General features: G+C 44.2%; 1 protein-coding gene across 3 annotated transcripts in view; it reads right to left on the reverse strand.

The window, feature by feature from the left end:
• Window positions 1–26,144, reverse strand: part of TBC1D12 (TBC1 domain family member 12) — a 99,083-nt gene extending 72,939 nt beyond the window's left edge. For 2 of the 3 annotated variants that reach the window (XM_066355289.1, XM_066355288.1), the window contains exon 1: window positions 25,039–26,144. In XM_066355289.1, coding sequence (XP_066211386.1) covers window positions 25,039–26,015 — 977 coding nt within the window. In that variant the 5' untranslated portion in view covers window positions 26,016–26,144. The remainder of the gene's footprint in view (window positions 1–25,038) is intronic. The other variant, XM_066355290.1, reaches the window with a different exon arrangement.
• Window positions 26,145–26,481: the final 337 nt, after the last annotated feature.

A 26,481-nucleotide genomic window follows, 5' to 3' on the forward strand; every position in this document is an offset into this window, starting at 1 on the left:
TTTTCAAAACTATCAAAAAAGACAGAATTAAGTATCATTTACTCTTTATTTTATTTTATTTTATTTTTACAGAGAGAGAGAGTGAGTCACAGAGAGGGATAGACAGGGACAGACAGACAGGAATGGAGAGAGATGAGAAGCATCAATGATTAGTTTTTCATTGTGAGTTGCAACACCTTAGTTGTTCATTGATTGATTTCTCATATGTGCGTCGACTGCGGGCCTTCAGCAGACTGAGTCACCCCTTGCTGGAGCCAGCGATCTTGGGTCCAAGCTGGTGAGCTTCTGCTCAAACCAGATGAGCCCGCGCTCAAGCTGGCGACCTCGGGGTCTCAAACCTGGGTCCTGTGCATCCCAGTCCGATGCTCTATCCACTGCGCCACCGCCTGGTTAGGCAAGTATCATTTACTCTTTATCAAAAAACAGAATTTCGCCTGACCTGTGGTGGCGCAGTGGGATAAAGCGTCGATCTGGAACGCTAAGGTTGCCGGTTCGAAACCTTGGGCTTGCCCGGTCAAGGCACATATGGGAGTTGATGCTTCCTGCTCCTCCTATTTCTCTCTCTCTCTCTCTCTCTCTCCCCTCTAAAAATAAATAAATAAAAATAAATAAATAAATAAATAATAATTAAAAAAAACAGGAAAAAAGAATAAAAAAAATAAAATAAAAAAAAAACAATTTCAATGCTGAAAGTAAAGGTTATATTTTTTGAAAAGTATCTTAGAGCTGCCAGGAACTTTAGAGAGCAACCAGGTCAAAGGTCCTTCATCAACAATCAACAAACCTACATGAATGGGATAGTGGAGGTCCATAAGCCTCCTCAAACTATAGGCACATTGTGAATTAAAAAGTGTGTTTATAAATATTTTTCTTAGGTAGCTATCTAGAGCTTTCATCAAATTCTCCAAGGATTTAATGTGCCACCCCACTGCTGCCAAGAAAGGTTCATGAACCACTTCCCAAGGTCATACCACTAACTCAGTGTTTGAGCCAGGTCTCTTGCACAGTTCCTTTTTCTCCCAATCACACTTATCTTGTTCATGTCCTCCACAGAACAATCAAGATGTAAGAGCTTCACAACTATCCATTTTCTTTCATCCTACACATTGCCAAAAGGCCTCTTGATAGTGTTCATTTAAACACTTCAAAAATATAACGTATTTCTTCTTCCTCCTATGTTCATGTCAGCAAGTATGTCTTACCAGTTATAGCAGTGGTTCTCAACCTTTCTAATGCCGTGACCCCGCAATACAGTTCCTCATGTTGCGGTGAGCCCAAACCAAAAAATAATTTTGGTGGCTACTTCATAACTGTAATTTTGCTACAGTTATGATTTGGAATGTAAATACCTGATATGCATTATGTATTCTCATTGCTACAAATCAAACATAATTTAAACATAGTGATTAATCACAAAAACAATATTTAATTATATATTGAGAAATATTTATTACTAATGGACCTCCTTACCTAGTGTATTGGGGCTACCATTCCGTAAATAGCTGCTTAACTAATGGATCTGCTTTTTCCAGATTAGTGACAAGTTTTCTATATAGAACAGTGTGAACTACGTCATAGGATACACTGCAGTTTCTGCACAGCATGGTATCTTTCAGGGCTCTTTCACACTATAAAGCAGCGGTTTCTGCAGTGGAATCCACATCTCATTTACTTCAATGGGAGACCCGTGGATTCCACAGAAGAGAGATCCCCTGTACAGCAGAAATGCAGTTCCGACACATTTCTTCCTCCTATTCAAGTCAATGGGAGGCCGCAGCAGATTCCGCTCAAATCTGCCACCCCCCATAGACTGAAAGAGGCCTCACACTGAGGAATCTGCTGTGCGGATTCTGCAGTGTAAAAGATCTGCCTCCTATAGAAGTCTATTGGGGGTGGCGATTCCACCTTTGGAATTTTTCTGCTCTAGGAAAAGTTCTAGCGTGGAACAAATTAAGCAACATGCTCTATATTTGAGCGGAATCTGCTGCGGCCTCCCATTGACTTGAATAGGAGGAAGAAATGTGTCGGAAACTGTCATTTCTCCGCCTCTTATTGAAATTAAAAGGAGGCTGCAGCGGATTGTGTGGTAACCCGAGATTCTCGGGAGCTCTCTTCCACAAAATCCTCCGCACTCCCAATGAAATCAATAGGAGGCGGATTCAGTGCCAGAAACCGCTGATTTCAGCAGTTTCCTCATTCAGAATATGGGAAAATAGTGGGAGATATGGGAGATAATTATACATTGGGGAACAGTGTGAACTACATCTTATAGTGGTCTCTTATAGTATAAGACCGATGTAGTTCACACTGTGTAAATGGATGGTGCTTTGTATAAGTGTAAGCTGCTTTGTGTACTGTGTAATGATTACACACAAAGCACCTTACACTTACACAGTATTGTGTGTATGGTGTGTGTACTGTTTTTACATTATTAACCTTTTTTACACCAGCCGGCTGTCTCACAGGCTCTCTTGGCTCTCCACCTCTTGCCTCTCTGTCCTCCGGAGCTTGCTGCACCCGCCCTCTGATGACGTCAGCAAGCGCCGGACACACGTAATGCGCTGCTATGGACTGTGGAGCATTCCCCTCACTTCCCCTGCCCGGACGGATGATGCAATCACATCTGCGCATGACAGCAGGCATTCAGTTTGGAACGCACGTCCATAACGGCGTGTTCAAGCTGAATAGCGCTTCTGTAGATGGTAGCGCAGCTTCTCAGTGGCTAAAGCCATTGGAAATATGTATTTTCTGATGGCTTTAGGCGACCCCTGTGTTTTGGTCATTCGACCCCCACCGGGGTCGCGACCCACAGGTTGAGAACCGCTGAGTTATAGTAAATAAGTTTCAGGCAGTATCTTACTGATTGAGATCATTTTGTTTTTTTGTTGCAGGGAGAGAACAAAACTGAATATAATTAAGAAAAAAAAATAATTATAAAAATATTCTTGGTTTTGTGCTGGATACTATTTACACCACCTATCAAATGCTTTATCAGCCCTTGCTGGTTGGCTCAGTGGTAGAGCATTGGCCTGGCGTGCAGGAGTCCCGGGTTCGATTCCCAGCCAGGGCACACAGGAGAAGCGCCCATCTGCTTAACCACCCCTCCCCCTCTCTTTCCTCTCTGTCTCTCTCTTCTCCTCCCACAGCCAAGGCTCCACTGGAGCAAAGTTGGCCCGGGTGCTGAGGCTGGCTCCATGGCCTCTGCCTCAGGCGCTAGAATGGCTCTGGTCGCAACAGAGCAACACCCCAGATGGGCAGAGCATCGCCCCCTGGTGGGCATGCCGGGTAGATCCCGGTTGGGCGCATGTGGGAGTCTGTCTGACTGCCTCCCTGTTTCCAACTTCAGAAAAATACAAAACAAACAAACAAAAAAAACCTTTATCAAGAGAATTTTTGTTGTTTTAAGCCCAATGTTGTATCTAAAACATTAAGAGAGAAGATAGAAGGATTTCTGGGTCATAAGGTAGTTCTATTTTCAGTTTTTGAGGAACCACCATACTTTCTTCCATAATGGTTGTACTACTTTACATTTCCACCAACAGTGAATGAGGGTTCCTTTTTCTCCATAGCCTCTCCAACATTGACCTTATGACCCAGCAATCCCTCTACTGGGTATATACCCCAAAAACTCAGAAACATTGATATGTAAAGACACATGCAGTATTGTTCACAGTGGTCAAGACATGGAAACAACCAAAAAGGCCTTCAATAGATGACTGGATAAAGAATATGTGGCACATATACACTATGGAATACTACTCAGCCATAAGAAATGATGACATCAGATCATTTACAACAAAATGGTGGGATCTTGATAATATTATACGGAGTGAAATAAGTAAATCAGAAAAAAACAAGAACTACATTATTCCATATGTAAGTGGGACATAAAAACGAGACTAAGAGACATGGACAAGAGTGTGGAGGTTATGGAGGGGGAGGGGAAGGGGGAGGGGCACAAAGAAAACTAGATAGAAGATGAGGAAGGACAATCTGACTTTGGGTGATGGGTATACAACATAATTGAATGACAAGATAACCTGGACATGTTTTCTTTGAACATATGTACCCTGATTTATTGATGTCATCCTATTAAAATTAATAATTTTTTTTTTTTAAAGAGGGAAGAGCCCTGGCCGGTTGGCTCAGCGGTAGAGCGTCGGCCTGGTGTGCGGGGGACCCGGGTTCGATTCCCGGCCAGGGCACATAGGAGAAGCGCCCATTTGCTTCTCCACCCCCCCTCCTTCCTCTCTGTCTCTCTCTTCCCCTCCCACAGTCAAGGCTCCACTGGAGCAAAGATGGCCCAGGCGCTGGGGATGGTTCCTTGGCCTCTGCCCCAGGCGCTGGAGTGGCTCTGGTCGCGGCAGAGCGATGCCCCGGAGGGGCAGAGCATCGCCCCCTGGTGGGCAGAGCATCGCCCCTGGTGGGTGTGCTGGGTGAATCCCGGTCGGGTGCATGCGGGAGCCTGTCTGACTGTCTCTCCCCGTTTCCAGCTTCAGAAAAATACCAAAAAAAAAAAAAAAAAGAAAAAGAGGGAAGATAGAAACCACCAGAGAACCACCAGAAGAATAAAAGAGCCAAAACGTAGGAAAGAACTTTCAGGACAAGAACATACACCAGGGGTCGCCAAACTACGGCCCAGGCTGCATGCAGCCCCCTGAGGCCATTTATCCGGCCCTGCTGCACTTCCAGAAGGGGCACCTCTTTCATTGGTGGTCAGTGAGAGGAGCATAGTTCCCACTGAAATACTGGTCAGTTTGTTGATTTAAATTTACTTGTTCTTTATTTTAAATATTGTATTTGTTCCCGTTTTGGTTTTTTACTTTAAAATAAGATATGTGCAGTGTGCACAGGGATTTGTTCATAGTTTTTTTTATAGTCTGGCCCTCCAACGGTCTGAGGGTCAGTGAACTGGCCCCTGTGTAAAAAGTTTGGGGACCCCTGACATACACAGTAACAAGGAACATGAAAAATATGAGTAAAATATTCCAGCCACCAGGATGTAAACTATCTTCTAGCCCTTAAGAGTAGTGGTTGTCAACCTGGTCCCTACCACCCACTAGTGGGCGTTCCAGCTTTCATGGTGGGCGGTAGTGGAGCAACCAAAGTATAAATAAAAAGGTAGATTTAACTATAGTAAGTTGTTTTATAAAGATTTATTCTGCCAAACTTAGCAAAAATCCAATATAAAGTACTTAGTAAGTAATTATTATTATATGCTTTAACTTGCTGTAACTCTGCTTTATAAATTTTATAAAGTAAAGTTACTTCCCTACTTTATAAATCACCAATACTGTGGAACCGGTGGGCGATTAGAAAATGTTACTACTAACAGAGATTCAAAAATGGGCGGTAGGTATAAAAAGGTTGACTACCCCTACCTTAGAGGAAGTTGGGAAATAATGGCAAGATATTGACTGATAATGATGAAAAGAACCAAATATGTGAGTACTTTCCCCTTTATACTTCTTGTATAAATAAAACAGAAAATACATTAGTATTTTTGTAGTACATAAAATAGTCTAACATATATTTAATTTTCTTAATGGGTACAGGTTTTTTTCCTGAAATAATAAATATATTCTAAAACTAACTGTGGTAATGGATATATAAACCTGAACACACTAAAAACCACTAAACTCTACACTTTAAATATATGAGTTGTATAGTACTGTAAATTATATCTCAATAAAGCTGTTATTTAAGTGACAAAAATTAAACAGTGACAGTATGTGAAAAGAAAAACAATACCAGCCCTGGCTGGTTGGCTCAGCGGTAGAGCGTCGGCCTAGCGTGCGGAGGACCCGGGTTCGATTCCCGGCCAGGGCACACAGGAGAAGCGCCCATTTGCTTCTCCACCCCTCCGCCGCACTTTCCTCTCTGTCTCTCTCTTCCCCTCCCGCAGCCAAGGCTCCATTGGAGCAAAGATGGCCCGGGCGCTGGGGATGGCTCTGTGGCCTCTGCCCCAGGCGCTAGAGTGGCTCTGGTCGCAATATGGCAACGCCCAGGATGGGCAGAGCATCGCCCCCTGGTGGGCAGAGCGTCGCCCCATGGTGGGCGTGCCGGGTGGATCCCGGTCGGGCGCATGCGGGAGTCTGTCTGACTGTCTCTCCCCGTTTCCAGCTTCAGAAAAATGAAAAAAAAAATAAAATAAATAAAATAAAATAAAAAAAAAATAAGAAAAACAATACCAAGGAGAGTTTATCCCAGGAATGCAAGACTCATTCAATATTCAAAAGTCAATCAATGTAATTTGCTGTTCTAACAGTCTAAAGAAGGAAAAATCACATGATCATATAAATTGATGCATTTGATAATATCATAAATCCATCCCTGATTTTTTTTTTTTTTTTTTGCATTTTTCCGAAGCTGGAAACGGGGAGGCAGTCAGACAGACTCCCGCATGCGCTTGACCAGGATCCACCCGGCATGCCCACCAGGGGCCGCCCCTCTGGGGCGTCGCTCTGTTGCATCCAGAGCCATTCTAGTGCCTGAGGCAGAGGCCACAGAGCCATCCTCAGCACCCGGGCAAACTTTTGCTCCAATGGAGCCTCGGCTGTGGGAGGGGAAGAGAGAGACAGAGAGGAAAAAGAGGGGGAGGGGTGGAGAAGCAGATGGGCGCTTCTCCTATGTGCCCTGGCCGGGGATCGAACCCGGGACTCCCGCACGCCAGGCCGACGCTCTACCACTGAGCCAACCGGCCAGGGCCCATTCCTGATTTTAAAAAACAGAAACCTTGGCCTGATCAGGCTGTGGCGCAGTGGATAGAGTACTGGACTGGGACGTGGAGGACCCAGGTTCGAAACCCTGAGGTCGTTGGCTTGAGTGCAGGCTCATCCTGCTGGAGCACAGGCTCGCCAGCTTGAGTGTGGGGTTGCGGCTTGAGCGTGGGATCATAGTTATGACCCCATGGTCTCTGGCTTGAGCCCACAGGTCACTGGCTTGAAGCCCAAGGTTGCTGGCTTGAGCAAGAGGTCACTCACTGTGCTGTAGCTCCCCCCCCCCCCGCCCAGTCAAGGCACATATTAGAAAGCAATCAATGAACAACTAAGGTGCTGCAAAGAAGAACTAATTCTCATCTCTCTCCCTTCCTGTCTGTTCCTATCAGCCCCTTTATCTGTCTCTCACTTAAAAAAAAAAGTTCAACAATTCTTTTATAACATTGTCAGTTATAGGTGCTGTATTAAGGATTTTACCACAATCTATGCAAGTTAGTCCTTTAAATATGGACTGTTCTGCAAATACGCTGGTAATAAAAGAGGGATTTTTTAAGAGTTTTAGGCTTCACTGAAATTAAACTTATACAGCTAGATCCACCTAAAAGTTATCAAATTTAATGGTGGCAGACCTCAAGTCTTTGACTTTATTCCTTAAAAAGAGTACCAAAGGTGAAATCATTTATGCCTGTTTGTACAACTTCAACTATTTACATATTAGGCCTAACTATTTGCCTGGCGATGACTTTATTATACCTAGAATATTACTTATTACAGTTAATATACAGGTAAACTTGCTTAGTTGCCTTTCTGATGTATTTCAGCTGTGATTCCCCTTCAATGTTCAATTCTTCAGTTATATCTTACATTGGTACAACTGATTTCGACGGAAACATCTTCCAAAGACAGATATCAGATATACTTTGAGAAATGATACCATTAAAGTAATAAGTGGAAAGCCTCCCAAAGTGACCACTTCAAAGGTTCCAATCATTTAGCTACATAAAGTCTGGTACCTTTTCAAGAGTTTTTAATCCAATAAATTTGTGTTCCTATTATATACCAGCGCTATGTCTCTATGAAGAGACAAAAAGGATACATTCCCTATCTCCAGGGAGTTTGTACATATGCGTACAAGTAATTACGGAAGTCTCAAACTTGTCTTTACTTCATTCAACCCTCAAAAATGGCTGATGGGTACACTCCCACCATCTATTTTTATGAAGCAATGTATAGAGCTTGTGCATTGGGTATAAAGACTTGATTTTACAACATGACACCATCAGAGTTTTCCCTGAAGTTGTTTCCTTTCTGATGATCCATGACACCAAAACAACTACCCTAACAGCCATTCTGGCTGTCATCTCCCTCATCAAGTTCCTTCCAAAACATGGTAGATATAATTTTCCACATGACTTTCCATTTTCATTTCATCCCACTTCCCTCAAAACTAAAATCAGATTCAAAGTTTATCTTCATTAAAGGTTCACAAAAAAGGCTACTGGCATAAGCATATGTAACTCAAATTGTTAGCTATCCCTTTCGGCAGGGATTGAATTTAATGTTATTTAGTATTTTCTAAAGATTTTATTTATTGATTTTACAGAGAGAGGAGAGAGAAAAAGGGGTGGGGAAGCGAAAGTATCAACTCATAGTTGCTTCACTTCAGTTGTTCACTGATTGTCATGTGTGCCCTGACCAGACAAGCCCAGGGTTTTAAACCAGCAACCTCAGCATTCCAAGTCACACTTTATCCACTGCTCCACCACAGGTCAGGCAAATTTAATGTTATTTAACTCAAATAAAGAGAATAAAAAGCACCCATCAACTACCACAAATGTATCCAAGCCCATTTCTCAAGTCCCAAATCATGTACCAAGAGTGCCTAATCTTTTTTTTTTTTAAGATTTATTTTTTTATTTTAGACAGAGGACAGTGAGGTGGTGCAGGAGGAGCGGGATGCATCAACTTGTACCATATTTTTCGCTCCCATAAGATGTACTTTTCCCCCCTAAAAATGGAGGAAAAAATGCCTGTGCATCTTATGAAGCGAAAAATACGGTATTTTATTAAATATTTTAACACACCATTTGGTTCAGAATACTTTTTTCTCATTTTCCTCTTTAAAACCCTAGGTGTGTCTTATGGAGTGAAAAATACAGTAATAGCTGCTTCTCATATGTGCTCTGACCGGGCAAGCCCAGGGTCTCCAACCAGCAACCTCAGCAATCCAGGTTGACTCTTTATCCACTGCACCATCACAGGTCAGGCAACAATAACTGTTGTAAAACACAATTCAAAGCATGTTGCCCATGTTTTTAAAAAAATCAATGGTCCTATTCACTGCTGCACCTCATGGAATCAATTCAAATTGCTTAGTTCTATCACACAAGCTCCATAATTTAGCCCTAACCTTTTTTGCCTCAGTTATTGAAGCTATACCTCACCTGCCTAAAGACAGACATGTCAATGAACATCTGCAGTCCCAAAAGTACTGTGCTATTTCATGTATAAATTCTGCATATGCTTTTGTGTGCCTGTCCTGTCCTCAGCCTCATTCCAATCCAAACTCTCACTAGTAAAAGACTGAGCATTCATGTTTAATCTCGGTGGAGAGTTCTCTAACTTCCCATACCAAAGGTAATCACTCCTTCAGTGCTGTGATGGGATTCAAATAATTTAACAACTGGTTCTCTGCCCTAATGACTGTTTTAAGTATAAAAATATATATATTGAAAGGTAGTTTATTATGTCATGCATTTAATACCTAAATAAGAATAAAAGAGGTAAAAAACTAGATTATAAGAGTTTTAAAATATTAATGAAAAAACAATACAAGTTGTCACCCCCAGTTGTTTGATACTTTCTAGGTTATATGTTTGTTTACTGAAGTAACAAACACGGGGGAATTAAAATGTAGAATTTCATCAAAGGTATAATGAGTTTTATGAAATGAATAAATATTACAAGCATAGTTCCATCAAATTTTTTTCACCTTTGGATAGAATGAACATTACTACGGTCGCGTAGAATACGCTATTGTGCAGATGACTGTTAAAAAACAGTAGGAATGTAAATTTGTGGTTTCCACATTGGGTGGCTGCCCAGGCGCCCACCTTAGAGAGAACCCTGGTTACAAGTGTCATTTTAACAACTGGTTCACCAAACTCAAAAAATTAGGCATCAGTTCTGCCGAACCAGTGCGAACCAGCTGATTCTCACCACTGCCTCAGTGCTACCGATGCATCCTTGTAGCTTCTTTGACAACACTAATCAGGTAATATTTTGAGTATGGATTTATATGATTCCCCGTCTTAAGTTAGTTAATATCCTGTTTACCTAATATACTTAGTGCTTCATTTACATAATAAGGCTCAACAACATTGTGAATGAGTAAATGATAAGAAAATTGCAAACTAACTCATAGGAACTGTGTATGTTTAGCTAGAGGTTCCAAAAACAATAAAATGGTTCAGCAGCAATCTTTATATTTCTGAAATTATGTAAAAGACTTGACTTGTTCTTTGTGGCTCTAAAGGGCAAATTAGGACCAGGAACACTACAAAGAGATACACTGTGCTTCTACATAAAGGACCTTCTAACAAACCCCAACAGGCTGTTTTGAGGAAACTGAGCTCCTTGTTAGTGAAAGAATTTAGAGGCTTAACAACACCCATCAGGTGCCTAAAAACTACAGGCACTATCTAAAAATAAAGAGGCAGAAACATAGCTCTAAGATTGATATTGTTACTTTGTTTTGTTGACATTTTGCACATGTCTAATCTAGAAGAACTTCCTGAACTGATAATAGAACCTATGACAACCTATGTTATATCCTATATTCCAGTAGCAAAATTGAAAATTTCTCCTGACCAAGGCAATTGTCTTTTTCTACAGGTATTATGATGTTTCCACCAAATGTATAACTAAACAAAAACAGTGTATTTTGGTGGTCTCATATAAGGCCAAAACAAACATCTCCTCATTAAAACATGTACCTAGTTATTATTTTTTACTACATCAATGTGCTTCTGGGAATAGATCACAAAGTTAGACATCATCCTCTGGTTATGCATTCAATTGTTATTATATAATAATTATCTATCAAAAATTGTATTGGCCCTGGCCGGTTGGCTCAGTGGCAGAGCGTCGGCCTGGCGTGCAGGAGTCCTGGGTTCAATTTCTGGCGAGGGCACACAGGAGAAGCGCCCATCTGCTTCTCCACTCCTCCCCCTCTCCTTTCTCTCTATCTCTCTCTTCCCCTCCCACAGCCAAGGCTCCATTGGAGCAAAAGTTGGCCCAAGCGCTGAGGATGGGTCTATGGCCTCTGCCTCAGGCACTAGAATGGCTCTGGTTGCAACAGAGCAATGCCCCAGATGGGCAAAGCATCGCCCCCTGGTGGGCATGCCGGGTGGATCCCGGTCAGGCGCATGCGGGAGTCTGTCTGACTGCCTCCCCGTTTCCAACTTCAGAAAAATACAAAAAAAAAAAATTGTATTAGTCTTTAGTTAACAAATTTTGGTGCTCAACACCTAATTCTGAATCACAACAAATACTTTGTTTTCTAACAACACATAATAATTATCAATCTCTTTAATTCTAAATAATATCAATGAAGTTAAAGTCAGTCCAACAAGGATGGGGTATGAGTGTCAAGGGCCATGTAACCAGAACAAAAACAAAACAAAAAACCAAACCTAATATTATCACTTTTCAAAAACACAGAAACTAATTACTCGGTTGAAATCTTTTACAAATTTAGAAGTTATATAACTTCAGAACTTATAATTTTATTGATTTTTTTTTTTCTAAGAAAGAAGAGAGAAAGAAGGGAGAGGGGAGGAGGAACGGGAAGCATCAACTCATAGTTGCTTCTTTATGTGCCTTGACCAGGCAAGCCTAGTGTTTCGAACTGGTGACCTCAGAACTTCAGGTCGATGCTCTATCCACTGTGCCACCACAGGTCAGGCAGAACTTAAATGTTTACAAAGCATTCCTTCCTGGTAATAAACAATTTTTTCTTCATGGATGAGAGCCTTTAATTCTGTTTGCTGGATTTACCATAGTTTTTGTAAGAAAAATTTTCCTTTTAGCAGTGGAATTTAAGTAAGAAAACTCTGTGTAAAACTGCATATTGCATTTATTTTACCCTTTGATACATGTGTTTTAATCTATCATACTAACAACCTTAACTTTTAAAGTCTAAATTAAACACTTAAAATTTTTTTTATTTATTCATTTTAGAGAGGAGAGGGAGAGACAGAGAGAGAGAGAGAGGAGAGACAGAGAGAGAGAGAGAAGGGGGGAGGAGCTGGAAGCATCAACTCCCATATGTGCCTTGACCAGGCAAGCCTAGGGTTTTGAACTGGCAACCTCAGCATTTGCAGGTTGACGCTTTATCCACTGCGCCACCACAGGTCAGGCCTAAATTAAACATTTTATATACAACTTTTCATTAAAAAATATTTCGCTTGCACGATATAGCCATGAGGAGATGAGGACATCAGGAAGTTAAGAAGGAAAGGCATAGCAGAAATCTTTAAGGAGAGAAGTTGCCAGAAACATCCATAAAGGCATTGAGGTAAGCAGAGCAGAAAAATAAATATAGAGATAATCTGTGGCTATGCTCTGAAGGCCACAGGCCAAAGTACAGAGCTAATTTCCAGCTAGCAATTATTCTCTCTAGCAATTCTTTTCCGCACAAATCTCTTCAAACTCATTCTCTAACAGTTTCTCCTGTCTCTAAACGTACCTCCCTAAACTCCAATTTTCTTTATCTTGTTACCATCGTAACTGGAATAGGATAAAAACAAAGTATTTATTTTTACTTTTATTTTATATTTCCTGTACTGCTTTTCAACCCCCCCCTCAATATGAGTAATTTGGTTTTTGTTCTTTTTTTTTAACAAAAAATTAAAACTGTTGTAGTCTTTGAAAAATTTTTTCCTGGGACAATAAAAAAGTATATCCCCTATGTGACTAGAAGACGACTACCAATGGTCTAGATAAAAACCAGATTTGGCAATTCTAAATAATTCCCAATGTATGATGGGTAGTTTGTACATTACAATTTGGGGGAAAATATGATAAAATAGCACATAATTTGATTTCAAAACTATCATGTTCAGTTCCAAACAAAAAATGTTTTAAGCTGAGTGGGGTTAGAGACAAGCAGATGGAAATATTTTTTAACCAAGCCCTGGCCGGTTGGCTCAGTGGTAGAGTGTCGGCCTGGCGTGCAGGAGTCCCGGGTTCGATTCCCAGCCAGGGTATACAGGAGAAGCACCCATCTGCTTCTCCACCCCTCCCCCTCTCCTTCCTCTCTGTCTCTCTCTTCCCCTCCTACAGCCAAGGCTCCATTGGAGCAAAGTTGGCCCAGGCGCTGAGGATGGCTCTGTGGCCTCTGCCTCAGGTGCTAGAATGGCTCTGGTTGCAACAGAGCGACGCCCCAGATGGGCAGAGCATCATCCCCTGGTGGGCGTGCCGGGTGGATCCTGGTCGGGCACATACGGGAGTCTGACTGCCTCCCCGTTTCCAACTTCAGAAAAATACAAAAAAAAAAAAAAAAAAGAAAGAAAGAAATATTTTTTAACCAAGAAATGCATTCCAAAATAAAATTCAAATTAAGAAGAAACTAACAACTAAATTCAAAGGAAAATTAAACACATTACCAAGTTCAGTCAAAATAGCTCTAAGGAGGTACATAACTTGTAGCTTGGTTTCCTAAGGTAAACTTCTCTTAATTGCAGGAAAGAGCGTGCAGAAAACCCAGACAGTCACATGGGTTTCCCTCTCTTTCTTCTTTTGGCCACAGAAGTAAGTGCAAGAAAGGCTGAAGCAGCAAATTCTAAAGGAGAATAAGCCGTGTGTAATGTGCAGGAGTTTTTCTTAAAGGCATGGAATAGAATTATAAAAGGCAGCAGTAGGAAGGAAAATTAACACCCTTTTTGATAAGCTTTAAATAAGGAGGAAAAGCTGATTCCACAATAAAGACACCTGAGTAATGTTTTGTGACCTAAAGCTAAACAACAGGCAAGCATGGCATAAAATCTAACCAGCATGAAACAAAAGTCAAAGATCCTTTCCACTAATAAAAAAGTTAAGATTTAATTAGGCAGAGATAATTTTCCAACTAGCAAAAGTTAGGAAAATATTTCTCTCTCTCTCTCTTTTTTTTTTTTGCGAGAGAGAGACAGGGAGGGAGCGAGAGATGAGAAGCATCAACTTGTATTGTAGTTGCAGCATTTTATTTGTTCATTGACTGCTTCTCATACATCTTTTGACTGGGGTGTTTCAGATGAACCAGTGACCCTTTGCTCAAGCCAGCGACCATGGGATCATGTGAATGATCCCACACTCAAGCCAGTGACTCCACACTCCAGCAACCTTGGGGTTTCGAAACTAGGACCTCGGTGTTTCAGGTTGATGCTCTATCCACTGCACCACTACCAGTCAGGAAAAAAAATATTTCCACATTTGTATTTATATCTGTTCTCTATTGTATCTCTATTTATATTCATCAGTTACAGTTTACATAAATATGACCCAATTCAAAATAAATAAAGCAATCAGAGCTATAAATACAGTGTGTCCGTAAAGTCATGGTGCACTTTTGATGGGTCACAGGAAAGCAACAAAAGATAGAAATGTGAAATATGCATCAAAAAAAAGAAAACTCTCCCAATTTCATACCTATTCAGTGCAGTTCGATGTGGGCTCCATTTGTTGCCGCAATTTGTACTCCGTAAAAGAGAGACGTTTCTTTAACACCTTATGAACTGTAGTCTTGCTTAGGTGTAATTGTTGAGCACACGCATGCACAGATTTTTTAGGGCTCCTTAGGTAGCTATCCTGTATAGCCTCTACAGACTCGTCACTGACTGATGGCCTACCAGAACAGGGTTTCTCCACCAAACTGCCGGTTTCCTTCAACTGCTTACCCCACCAAGTAATGTTATTCCTATGTGGTGACGCTTCGTTATAAATGCGCCGATATTCATGCTGCACTTTGGTCACGGATTCGAATTCAGTAAGCCACAGAACACACTGAACTTTCCTCTGTACCGTCCACAACTCGACTGGCATGGCCGTGGGCTGCTCTGCTGTAAACACGGTGTTACATCATCATCTGCGCATGCGCACATGCTGCCACATCATCCTACAGAAACTGGGAGGGTTTTCCTTTTATTTGGTGCAGATTTCACATTTCTATTGTCTTTTGTTGCTTTCCTGTGACCAGTCAAAAGTGCACCATGACTTTACAGACACACTGTATATGCTGTAACTTCTTTCAGTTATTACCTGAGGAAACCTATCAACTATTATTCCAGTAACAATAGTCTGGGAACTATCTGTATCAAAATTACTTGGGACTACTACTTGGTAAGTATTTGGATTTCTGCTGGGCCCCACTCAAGATCTACTGAATCAAAGACGGGGGGAGGGTGGCTCAAGTTATCTGTATTTCTAACACTCCCCCCCCCCAGCTTTAAAAAAACTAAAGTTTAAGAATTACTGTAGTAGGGTCCAAGCAACTATCAACCAGAACTACCTGGGGACAACTCTTAGTGTAGCTAACCGAGTTCCTAGGAAGAAATACACAGCTTCAAAAAGGACTGATTTTCCCTTTCTGGATAATACATTTAGAGATGGCTAACAGATGTAACACCTCAAAAGCTCCAAATGTTTCCATTCTTCCCCAAAGGTTTCCTACCCCTACATACCAAGTATGAAATGTATGAGTAAGCCAAGTTAAACATTTCATGAACTTAAAACTTGAAAATTGGCTTTGCCTGTCTATGAGAGGTCCTTAAAACAATAAAAAAGATACAAATACTTTATCTTTCTCAACATTCCTTCCTTTTAGGGCTTTCGGCTTTCTGAGCATTGTTTTAGTCAAATCTTAAAGACTTCTGGAAATTTTATATCACTACACCAGTGTCCATTTTAACACCCATCCAATACCAAAACAAATTATGTTTTAAAATACACAACCCCTTCCCCAAATCTAATATACAAATTGTGTAATGTCTCTTCAGGTAGTACAGATAAAATTCATTCCAGTCTCTTCCCTTCTTTAAGTGGATGGGATTGGGGAAGGGACTGAAGTGGTTTGGCATGATAATTCTGAGACAGACTTAGATCTTTACTGAAATGTAAAGAAATACTCAAGATAGAATTTAGAGTTGCTTTCTGAGTTGTGACGAATGTACCACATTAATACAACGACGACAATATGGGAACAGGGTGAGTGGTAAGGAAGAACTCTCTGTATGTAGTATCTGTAATTTTTCTGCAAGTCTAAAACTGTTCTAAAGTCAAAAGTATTTAAAAAAATAACAAGTAAATATCTATGACCATTTTGAAAAATTTAGAAAATTTCTACCAAACAAGTAATTCCAACTTAATTTTGGATTAACAGTCTGCTTTCTTACTTGGGTATAGTTTTAAAATATTAACTTAGTTTAACAATTCAAAATATGTTTCATGGCTTAAAATTAACTTAGTCCCACAAAAAAATGCAATTTCCCAATACCATTCTACCAAATGTATATTCACATTATCACATCACATCTCTAACTACCAACCTTAAAACCATGACTGAATTCCTTGAACCAATGCTGGACTTCTAATGGTTTAGTAAATTCCTATTCCCTACAGTGTTTTGTGATTGGTTGTCTTTTTCTTTTTTTTTTTTCTTTTAAGAAAATACTGTATCTTCTCGCCCTGGCCGGTTGGCTCAGTGGTAGAGCGTCAGCCTGGCGTGCAGAAGTCCTGGGTTCGATTCCCGGCCAGGGCACACAGGAGAGGCGCCCATCTGCTTCTCCACCCCTCCCCCTCTCCTTCCTCTCTGTCTCTCTCTTTCCCTCCCACAGCGAGGCTCCATTAGAGCAAAGATGGCCCGGGCGCTGGGGATGGCTCCTTGGCCTCTGCCCCAGGCGCTAGAGTGGCTCTGGTCGCGACAGAGCGACGCCCGGGAGGGGCAAAGCATCGCCCCCTGGTGGGCAGAGCATCGCCCCCTGGTGGGCGTGCCGGGTGGATCCTAGTCGGGCGCATGTGGGAGTCTGTCTGACTGTCTCTCCCCATTTCCAGCTTCAGAAAAATACAAAAAAAAAAGAAAAGAAAAAGAAAGAAAATACTGAATCTTCATTATTTGGGGAGAGTTTAGACACAAGAAAAAAATACAAAAGGCTCTTGAGCCATTAGCTCCCCTATCTAATATTATAATGGGTAGCTTCACAACACTAAAATCTTCATTAACTCTTGGGGCCCTGGCTGGTTGGCTCAGCGGTAGAGCGTCGGCCTGGCGTCTGGGGAACCCGGGTTCGATTCCCAGCCAGGGCACATAGGCGAAGCGCCCATTTGCTTCTCCACCCCCCACCCCCCCTCCTCCTTCTCTGTCTCTCTCTTCCCCTCCCGCAGCCAAGGCTCCGATGGCCCGGGCGCTGGGGATGGCTCCTTGGCCTCTGCCCCAGGCGCTAGAGTGGCTCTGGTCACGGCAGAGCGACGCCCGGGAGGGGCAGAGCATCGCCCCCTGGTGGGCAGAGCTTCGCCCCTGGTGGGCATGCCGGGTGGATCCCGGTGGGGCGCATGCGGGAGTCTGTCTGACTGTCTCTCCCCGTTTCCAGCTTCAGAAAAATAAAAATAAAAAAAAATCTTCATTAACTCTTATTTTTATTCTAGAGCAATTAATCACAATTTCTTTTCAGCTTTTCTAAAATTTTAAACATTTTATTATATGAATATGTAAATAATGCTCAAAGAAGTTCCATTACTGACACAGAAATGAATACTCTGCATTTATTTTTAATCTTATAGCAATAGAAATTTAATATTTAGAACAAGATAATTCTTCATTTTCCTTATATTTATACCACACCTGTATTTAAAATCTGCTTGCTATGGAGAATAAAAATTTTTAAAAAGTTATGAGAATTTGATATTTTGCCTTTACTCAGTGAGGATGTTGAAGAAGGAATTTTTTTTTAAGTAAGAGGAAGAGAGCCTGACCTGTGGTGGTGCAGTGGATAAAGCATCGACCTGGAAATGCTGAGGTCGCTGGTTCAAAACCCTGGGCTTGCCTGCAAGGCACATAAAGGAAGCAACTACTACGAGTTGATGCTTCCTATTTTTCTCCTTCCCCATCTTTCTCTGTCTCTGTTTCCCCTCTCTTTAAAAGTCAATAAATAAAATAAATTTTTAAAAAAAAAGAGGAGGGGAGATTGACTGCTACATGTGCCCCAATAGGGATCCACCCGGCAACTCCTATCTATGACCAACGCTCAAATCAACCGAGCTATCCTCAGTGCCTGGGGCCTATGCTGGAACCAATTAAGCCACTGGCTGTGAAAAGGGAAAGGAGAGCCTGACCAGGTGGTGGCGCAGTGGATAGAGCGTAGGACTGGGATGTGGAGGACCCAGGTTCGAGATCCCACGGTTGCCAGCTTGAGCATGGGCTCCTATGGTTTGAGCAAGGCTCACCAGCTTGAGCCCAAGGTCGCTGGCTCGAGCAAGGGGTCACTCGGTCTGCTGTAGCCCCATGGTCAAGGCACATATGAGAAATCAATCAACGAACAACTAAGGAACCGCAACGAAGAATTGATGTTTCTCATCTCTCTCCCTTCCTGTCTGTCTGTCCCTATCTGTCCCTTTCTCTAACTATCTCTTGTCTCTGCCACAAAAAAAAATAAAAAATAATAAAAAATTTAAAAATAAAAATAAAGGGAAAGGAGAGATAAGGAGGAGACAAAAGGGAAGAAAAGCAGATGGTTGCTTCTCATATGTGTTCCGACAAAAAATCAAACCAGGGACTTCCGCATGCTTGGCTGATGCTCTCTATCCACTGAGCAAACTGGCCAGGGCCAAAAAGAGGATTTTTTTTTTTTCAGAGCAAGAGAGATAGACAGGAAGGGAGAGAGATGAGATAAACCAATTCTTCGTTGCTTCACCTTAGTTGTTCATTGATTGCTCTGTCATATGTGCCTTGACCAGGGGCTCCAGTTGAGCCAGTGACTCCTTGCTCAACCCAACGACCGTGGGATCAGCCAGTGACCTTGGGCTTCAAGCCAGTGACCTTTGGGCTCAAGCTAGCAGCCATGGATCATATCTATGATCCCACACTCAAGCTGGCGACCCGTGCTAAAGCTGGTGAACTCGGGGTTTTGAACCTGGGTCCTCAGTATGCCAGGCTGGCACTCTATCCATTGCACCACTGCCTGCTCAGGCAGAAGGAATTTTTTTTTAAGACACTGGTTTTGAAAGGAAGCCCTCGCTGACAGGGGTCTATGATGGCTCATTAAGATGAATTATAATTTAGTCAACTAGTATAAATTTTAGAGGAAAAGAGAATATGGTTGACTTTGTTGTTTCTGAAAAATCTTAAATTAAGAAAAATTATAGGCCCTGGCCAGTTGGCTCAGTTGTAGAGTGTTAGCCCAGCGTGTGGATGTCTGGGTTTGATTTCTGGTCAGGGCACAAAGGAGAAACAAGCATCTGCTTCTCCACTCTTCCTCCTCCCCCTTCTCTCTCTCTCTCTTCTCCTCCAGCAGCCATAGCTCGATTGGTTCCACTGGCCCTGGGCACTGAGGACGGCTGGTGGAGCCTCCACCTCAGGTGCTAAAAATCGCTTGGTTGTGAGTATGGCCCCAGATGGGGGTAGCTAGGTGGATTCCAGTTGGGGTGCATGCCAGGGTCTGTCTCTGTCTCCCTTCCTCTTACTTGGAAAAAGCAGAAAAAAATTATAACTGTAGAAATTTAAAAATTTTAATATCATAATTAACAAAAAAGAGTATGTTTTCAACAATTTTCATATTGGGGAGAATGAAAACTACCTAGATGTGAAAAAAAAATCAATAAAAGAACTTTTAGTCTTCCCTATGCAGCCTAATAAAAAGAGCTCTGTGGCCAGACCAGTGGTGGCACAGTAGATAAGAGCATCAACCTGAGATACTGAGGGCCCAGCTTTAAAACCCCAACATCACTGGCTTGAGCGTGGGATCACAGATATGACCCAATGGTTTCTGGCTTGAGCCCAAGGTCGCTGACTTGAAGCCTAAGGTCGCTGACTTGAGCCCAAGGTCTCTGGCTTGAGCAAGGGGTCAGGACACTGGCTCAGCTGGAGTCCCACTCCAAGGTACATGTCAGGGGCAATCAATGAACAATTGCTGCTGCAATTAGGAGTTGATGTTTCTCATTTCTTTTCCTTCCTGTCTCCATCTCCTGGTTAAAAAAAAAAAAAAAAAAGTAATGAATGGCTTTAAAAAATATATCTAGGCCCTGGACGGTTGGCTCGGTGGTAGAGCGTCGGCCTGGCGTGCGGAAGTCCTGGGTTTGAGTCCCGGCCAGGGCACACAGGAGAGGCGTCCATCTGCTTCTCTACCCCTCCCCCTCTCCTTCCTCTCTGTCTCTCTCTTCCCCTCCCGCAGCAGAGGCTCCACTGGAGCAAAAGATGGCCCGGGCGCTGGGGATGGCTCCTTGGACTCTGCCCCAGGCACTAGAGTGGCTCTGGTCACGACAGAGCGATGCGCGGATGGGCAGAGCATCGCCCCCTGATGGGCGTGCTGGGTGGATCCTGGTCGGGCGCATGCGGGAGTCTGTCTGACTGCCTCCTCGTTTCCAGCTTCAGAAAAAAAAGAAAAAGAAAAAATATATATATAAAGAGTGTATCAACTGCATTGGCAGGGCAGCTCAGTTGGTTAGCATGTTGCGCCAACATGCCAAAATTGCAGGTTTGATCCCTGGTAAAGGCACATATAAGAAACAACCAGTGAATGCATAAATAAATGGCACAACAAATCGATGTTTCCCATTTTCTCTGTCTCTCTCACTTCCTCTCTCTAAAATCAATAAATTAAAAGAAGTTGTAGAGGCCCTGGCTGGTTGGCTCAGTTATAGAGTGTTGGCCTGGCGTGCGGGAGTCCCAGGTTCGATTCCTGGCCAGGGCACACAGGAGAAGCACCCATCTGCTTCTCTACCCTTCCCCCTCTCCTTCCTCTCTGTCTCTCTCTTCCCCTCCCGCAGCCAAGGCTCCTTTGGAGCAAAGTTGGCTCAGGCGCTGAGGATGGCTCTATGGCCTCTGCCTCAGGCGCTAGAATGGCTCTGGATGCAACAGAGCAATGCCCCAGATGGGCAGAGCATCGCCCCCTGGTGGGCATGCCTGGTGGATCCCGGTCGGGCGCATGCGGGAGTCTGTCTGACTGCCTCCCCGTTTCCAACTTCAGAAAAATACAAAAAAAAAAAAAAAGTTGTAGAAACTATTATATACTTGCCTGACCAGGCAGTGGCACAGTGGGTAGAGTGGCGGTCTAGGACACAGAGGATCCAGGTTTGAAACCCTGAGGTTGCTGGCTGGACTGTGGGCTAATCCAGCTTGAGTATGGGCTCACCAGCTTGAGCGCAAAGTTGCTGGCGTGAGCATGGGATCATAGACATGACCCCATGGTCACTGGCTTGAGCTTGAAAGTCACTGGCTTGAAGCCCAAGGTCGCTGGCTCAGTTGGAGCTGCTCCCCATCCCCCATCAAGGTACAAATGAGAAAGCAATCAATGAACAACTAAGGTGACACAACGAAGAATTGGTGCTTCTCATCTCTCTCCCTTCCTGTGTCCCTCTCTTTGTCTTACTCTCTCTGTCTTAAAAGAAAAAAAAAAACCCAAACCTAATAAATAAATCTTTTTTTTTTTTCCCGAAGTTAGACGCGAGGAGGCAGTCAGATAGACTCTCGCATGCGCCCGATAGGGATCCACCCAGCATGCCCACCAGGGGGCGATGCTCAGCCCCTCTGGGGCATTGCTTCACTGCAATCAGAGCCCTTCTAGAGCCTGAGGCAGAGGACATGGAGCTGTCCTCAGCACCCTGGCCAACTTGACTCCAATGGAGCCTTGGCTGTGGGAGGGGAAGAGAGAGAGAGAGAAAGGAGAGGGAGAAGGATGGAGAAGCAGATGGGCGTTTCTCCTATGTGCCCTGACCAGGAATCGAACCCAGGACTTGCACACACCAGGTCGATGATCTGCTAAGCCAACTGGCCAGGGCCAAAAATAAACCATTCTTGTTTAAAAACTATTAAGACATAAATTTGCTTGAAAGACCAAAAAAATGGTTTAAAGGTACTTTATTTTTAAAACAATAATAAATAGATTCTTGAGGAGCAAAGACTAACCTGGAAAATGAGATTTTAAAATTTTTATTTTATTTTATTCTTTTATTATTAAATGAGAGGCAGGGAGGCAGACAGATAGGCTCCCACATGCACCCTGACTGGGATCCACCCAGCAAGCCCCCTATGGGGCGATGATCTGCCCATCAGGGGCCACTGCTCTGTTGCTCAGACAACTGAGTTATTTTAGCACCCGAGGTGAGGCAATGGAGCCATCCTCAGTGCCCGGGGCCAACTTGCTCGAACCATTAGAGCCATGGCTGTGGGAAGAGTAAAAAGAGAGAAAGATAAGGGGAAGAGGGAGGGGGAGAGAAGCAGATGGTCACTTCTCCTGTGTGCCCTGACTGGGAATCAAACCAGGGACTTCCACAGGCCAGGCCAACACTATACCACTGACCAAACCGGCCAGGGCAAGATTTTTTTAAAGTTTTCATCTCCTCCTCACTGCTAAATTAGTGACAGTGGGGTAGTAAGTAGTACCCACCTAGCATTTCAAAACTTACATAGAAAGGAAAGGGCTAAGGATCTGAGACAATGTTACTTCTAGGGCTCCCATCAATTAAGTCACCATAAACAGATGGCCCGGTGAAGCTGAGGCAAGCCCCCAGTGGGGACATAACTATAACTCACCTCATCTGGAAGGAAGAGAAAGCTGGAGATCCTGACAGTGGTACCATCCTGGGCCAAATTCCTTTCTGTCCCTTAAGACTCCTACCCCAGTCAATGAAGCTCCTGCCAATGATGTATCTTACTTGAGCCTAACTTTATAGTAATAGATATATATTTATATATTGCTCTAAAATGTTCCCCTCTCTTTACTTAAGACAAACCTGAAACTATTCTTTAAAAGTATTTCTGTTATAGATTGTTACCCAGGGAAGGGAAAGGGAGTAAGCAGAAAGAAAGAAAAGATGGGGATAATCAGGTGGGAGAGAAAAGAGCCACAGGTGAACAGAAATTGTGATGGAATGTAAACCTAGACAAAATATTAGAATCCTGGTTTCTAATCCCAACTCTGCCATTTGCTAACTAAACTATCTTCTTTATACAGTGAGCTTCCTCATCAAAAAAATGAAGTGGAGGTAGGGGTTGCACCCAAGAACAAGAATATAACCTAGCCTGACCTGTGGTGGCGCAGTGGATAAAGCGTCGACCTAGAAATGCTGAGGTCGCCGGTTCAAAACCCTGGGCTTGCCTGGTCAAGGCACATATGGGAGTTGATGCTTCCAGCTCCTCCCCCATTTCTCTCTCTCTGTCTCTCTCTCCTCTCTAAAATGAATAAATTTAAAAAAAAAAGAAAAAAAAGAATATATCCTAGAACAAGATATGCCCAGAGGGAGCCCTGGCCCAGAGCTTCAGAGTCAAGAATGACAACTGTACAGAGGAAAGAAAAAAACCTCTTAGGTAGCAGGAACAAGGAAAATTTCTGACTATTCTGCCTGGGGATGGAAGATTGTTCAAAATTACTGGGTACAAATTACCACCTAGAGAACAGTAAAGAGAGAGTCCATGTAAATTGCTAATTCAACAGATTCTGAGAGGGTTCTTTATACCAACACTAGGCACTATAGATACAGAAATGAATGTCATAGTCTCTGCCTTTAAAGTGTTCAGAATCCAGTTAAGGTTTTGACTAAATGCTATGAGAAAAATTGTGCCTCTGTCTAATTCTGTACTTTCTCACCAATATTATATTGAAGCAGTGACACCTAGAATCTGCTTTAAGAAAATTAGATCTCATTTAAGAAAAATGAGACTTACCGAGAAATTAACTTTAGGGCACCCAAGTTTTTTAACTTCAAACCAACTGATCTGATACACATGATTAGTATGGCCATATGAATTTCAACTAGCTATATTAATTAAAATCCTATTAACCTACAGGATAAAGAAAAAAATTTTATCCTATGAGTAACACAAAATTGGGATTTCTCCATCTTGATTTAAACAACTTTATAATTTATTTGTAAATTTCTACAAGCAGTTCATGTTAACCAAGATCACCTTAATAAATTCAACTTTAAAAATTTCTACAAGCAGGAAAAATAAGGAATAATAAAATAAAATAAAAATGAATGAGATATTAATTACAATCAGAAAATTGTGACTGTGTTTACAATGCACACTAATTGTATAATCCCCTAAAATTTGAGCTGCAGAATTTGTTTATTTCTGGGTTTTGTGAAGATCCCTGAAAAAGGAACAAAAACACAGGAGAGAGAACTTTTCTAAAAGTGAGAGATTTACAAGTTTTGAATACCTTCCTATTTGCCTACAGCTTTTTTAAAGAAAGAGAGTCAAAATCTGACTCAAAAGAGACTGCTTTTTTCTTTTCATTAATGTGCATTAAGGGGAATATTTTTTTTGACTACTTACTTATCCCTGACAAACCAACAAAGACCCACTCTGAAATCTAAAATGGCCAGCACCATAATTTAATTTCAAGAATAGCAGGTAAATTGATATAAAGAATGCCATAAAAGAAAAACTAAAAATAAGCTACAGAAAAAAGTGGAGGCCTATCTGGCAGAAATAGAGAAGAAGGATTTCCTAGATAAACCGCCATAGTAATTTGGCTTTAAAGACTAGGATCAAATTCTAAACACCAAACTGCATTTGAATAAAGGCCACTAGTGGGGTGTGTGTGTGTGTGTGTGTGTGTGTGTTAAATACTGTGAAACACAACCTCTTCTAAATTTCAAGAATTCCCAAACTGTTTGAGTGGCTTTGACTCCACGAAGACAGCTCTGCAAAATGACTTCGGTTTCTCTTTCACAACCACAGTCCTACACACACCGCCACCGCCACCGCCACCGCCCCCCACCCATTCTTTGTAGTACAGTTAAAAGGGGGGTGGGGGTGGGGGGCTGGCTGCTTTTCCAGAAGAGGCAAAACTGTAGGTAGGGCACTCACTACCAGGCTGCCAGGCCCCGAATACACAGACACCAGGTGTGCAAGGCAGGTACAACCTCCAGCCGACAAGAGAACAGAAAGACTCGCCCCCCACAGGACTCAACTTCCACAGCTGGCACAGCGCAGACCCAGTTCCTCTTCCCCCGGTGACAAATCAAAGCTAAGTCCTGACGCCAGCGAGCCCCGCGCGGAAGAGGCCCCCGCACCGCTCTCGGCCCGAACCCGCCCCGAGCCCCGGCGCAGCCAGCGCTGTACCTGGCGAAGAAGTCGGCGAAGCCGCCGCTCCGTCGAGCCCGGGCCGAGGTCCCCGCGGGGCCCTGCTCCGCGGCAGCCGAGGGCACCGGCGACCCCGCCGGGGCCAGGTGGTCGCGGGCGCTGTGGCGGCGGCTCACCTCGAACGTGTTCCGAGAGTTCAAGTGAACGTCGGAGAAGCAGAGGCACGGCTCGGCGCCCGCGCCCCCGCTAGTCCTCCCGGCCGGGGTGGAGGGGACCGTGCCCTCCTCGGGACCCCGGGCTCCGGCGCCGGCTCCGGGCTGCTCCGAGTCCTCGCTGCCGCCGCCGCCGCCGCCGCCCCCGCCGGCCGGCCGGTCCCCCGCGCCGCCGCCCGCGCCCTCGGGCTGCTCCGTGTCCACCGCCGCCAGGCAGCAGCTCCGCAGCGGGTCCTCGAGCGGTGCGGCCCAGTCGGACCGGCTGCCCCCGCCGTCCGCGCCCTCGTCGTCAGGGCCCTCCGGGCGGAGGCGGCGGTGGCGCGGATCCCAGGCGCGGGCGCGGGCCAGCCCGTGAGTCTCCCCGAGGTCGCGACAGTCCCGGCCCGGCAGGAAGCCCGAGTCCCCGTTGGTCATGCCTCCGTGCCGCTGCGCGCTGGCACCCGCCGCCTCCGCGCCTCGGAGCTTGGGGCCGGGGTCCCGCGGGCGGCCGGCCGAGCGCGGGGCTGCGGAGGGCGGCGAGGCGCGCGGCTGGCCGGCGGGGAGCGGACAGTAGCACAGCGCCGGCTCCAGCTGGCCCCCGGTGGCCGCGAGGTAACACCGGAGGAGCTCCTGAGGCGGCGTCTCCTCCTCCCCCTCCGCCTCCTCTTCCTCCTCCTCCGGCGGCTCCACAGCGCCGACGCCTCCGCCAAAGCCGCCCGTGGCCCGGATCAGCTTCCCGTCCTGGCCCGCCGACTCGGGCGCCGGCAAAGGGAGCAACTTGGGGTTTCTTCCCGGGCAGGCTCCAGCATCCTCGGGACCTACCATCTGGGCCGGGCCGGCGCTGCCCAAGGAGGCGGCGGAGGACTCCTCGGGCACGGTCCTAGGTGGTGTGGCCGCGGCGGCGGCCGCCGCAACCTTCCCAGACCCACCCCTCCCACAGGGGCTCCGGGCAGTTGCGGGAGGCGGGCCAGTGCCTGGGCCTGCGCACGCGCAAAAGCCGGACGGGTCAAGCCTGGACCTGGAGATTCCGCGAACCATAGAGACGGCAGCTAGAGGGACCCGCTCCTGAACACTCAGGCGGCCAATCTGGGATCCGCCGTCTGGATGGAGGAGGTTGGTTGGTCCACTCCGAGTATGACAGTTATTACAGAAGCATGGGTATGGCTCACTTAGCAAAAATTCACTAGCTGTCCTTAATTAATAAGAGTAGAATACATAATGTTATATGTAAGTCCTTCCAGCTCTAATTGGTCGCCAGTCCACTTGACCCTTTTACATCCATCTTCTCCAT

The sequence above is a fragment of the Saccopteryx leptura genome, chromosome 13 (genome assembly GCF_036850995.1).
Source record: "Saccopteryx leptura isolate mSacLep1 chromosome 13, mSacLep1_pri_phased_curated, whole genome shotgun sequence".
Lineage (NCBI taxonomy): Eukaryota > Metazoa > Chordata > Mammalia > Chiroptera > Emballonuridae > Saccopteryx > Saccopteryx leptura.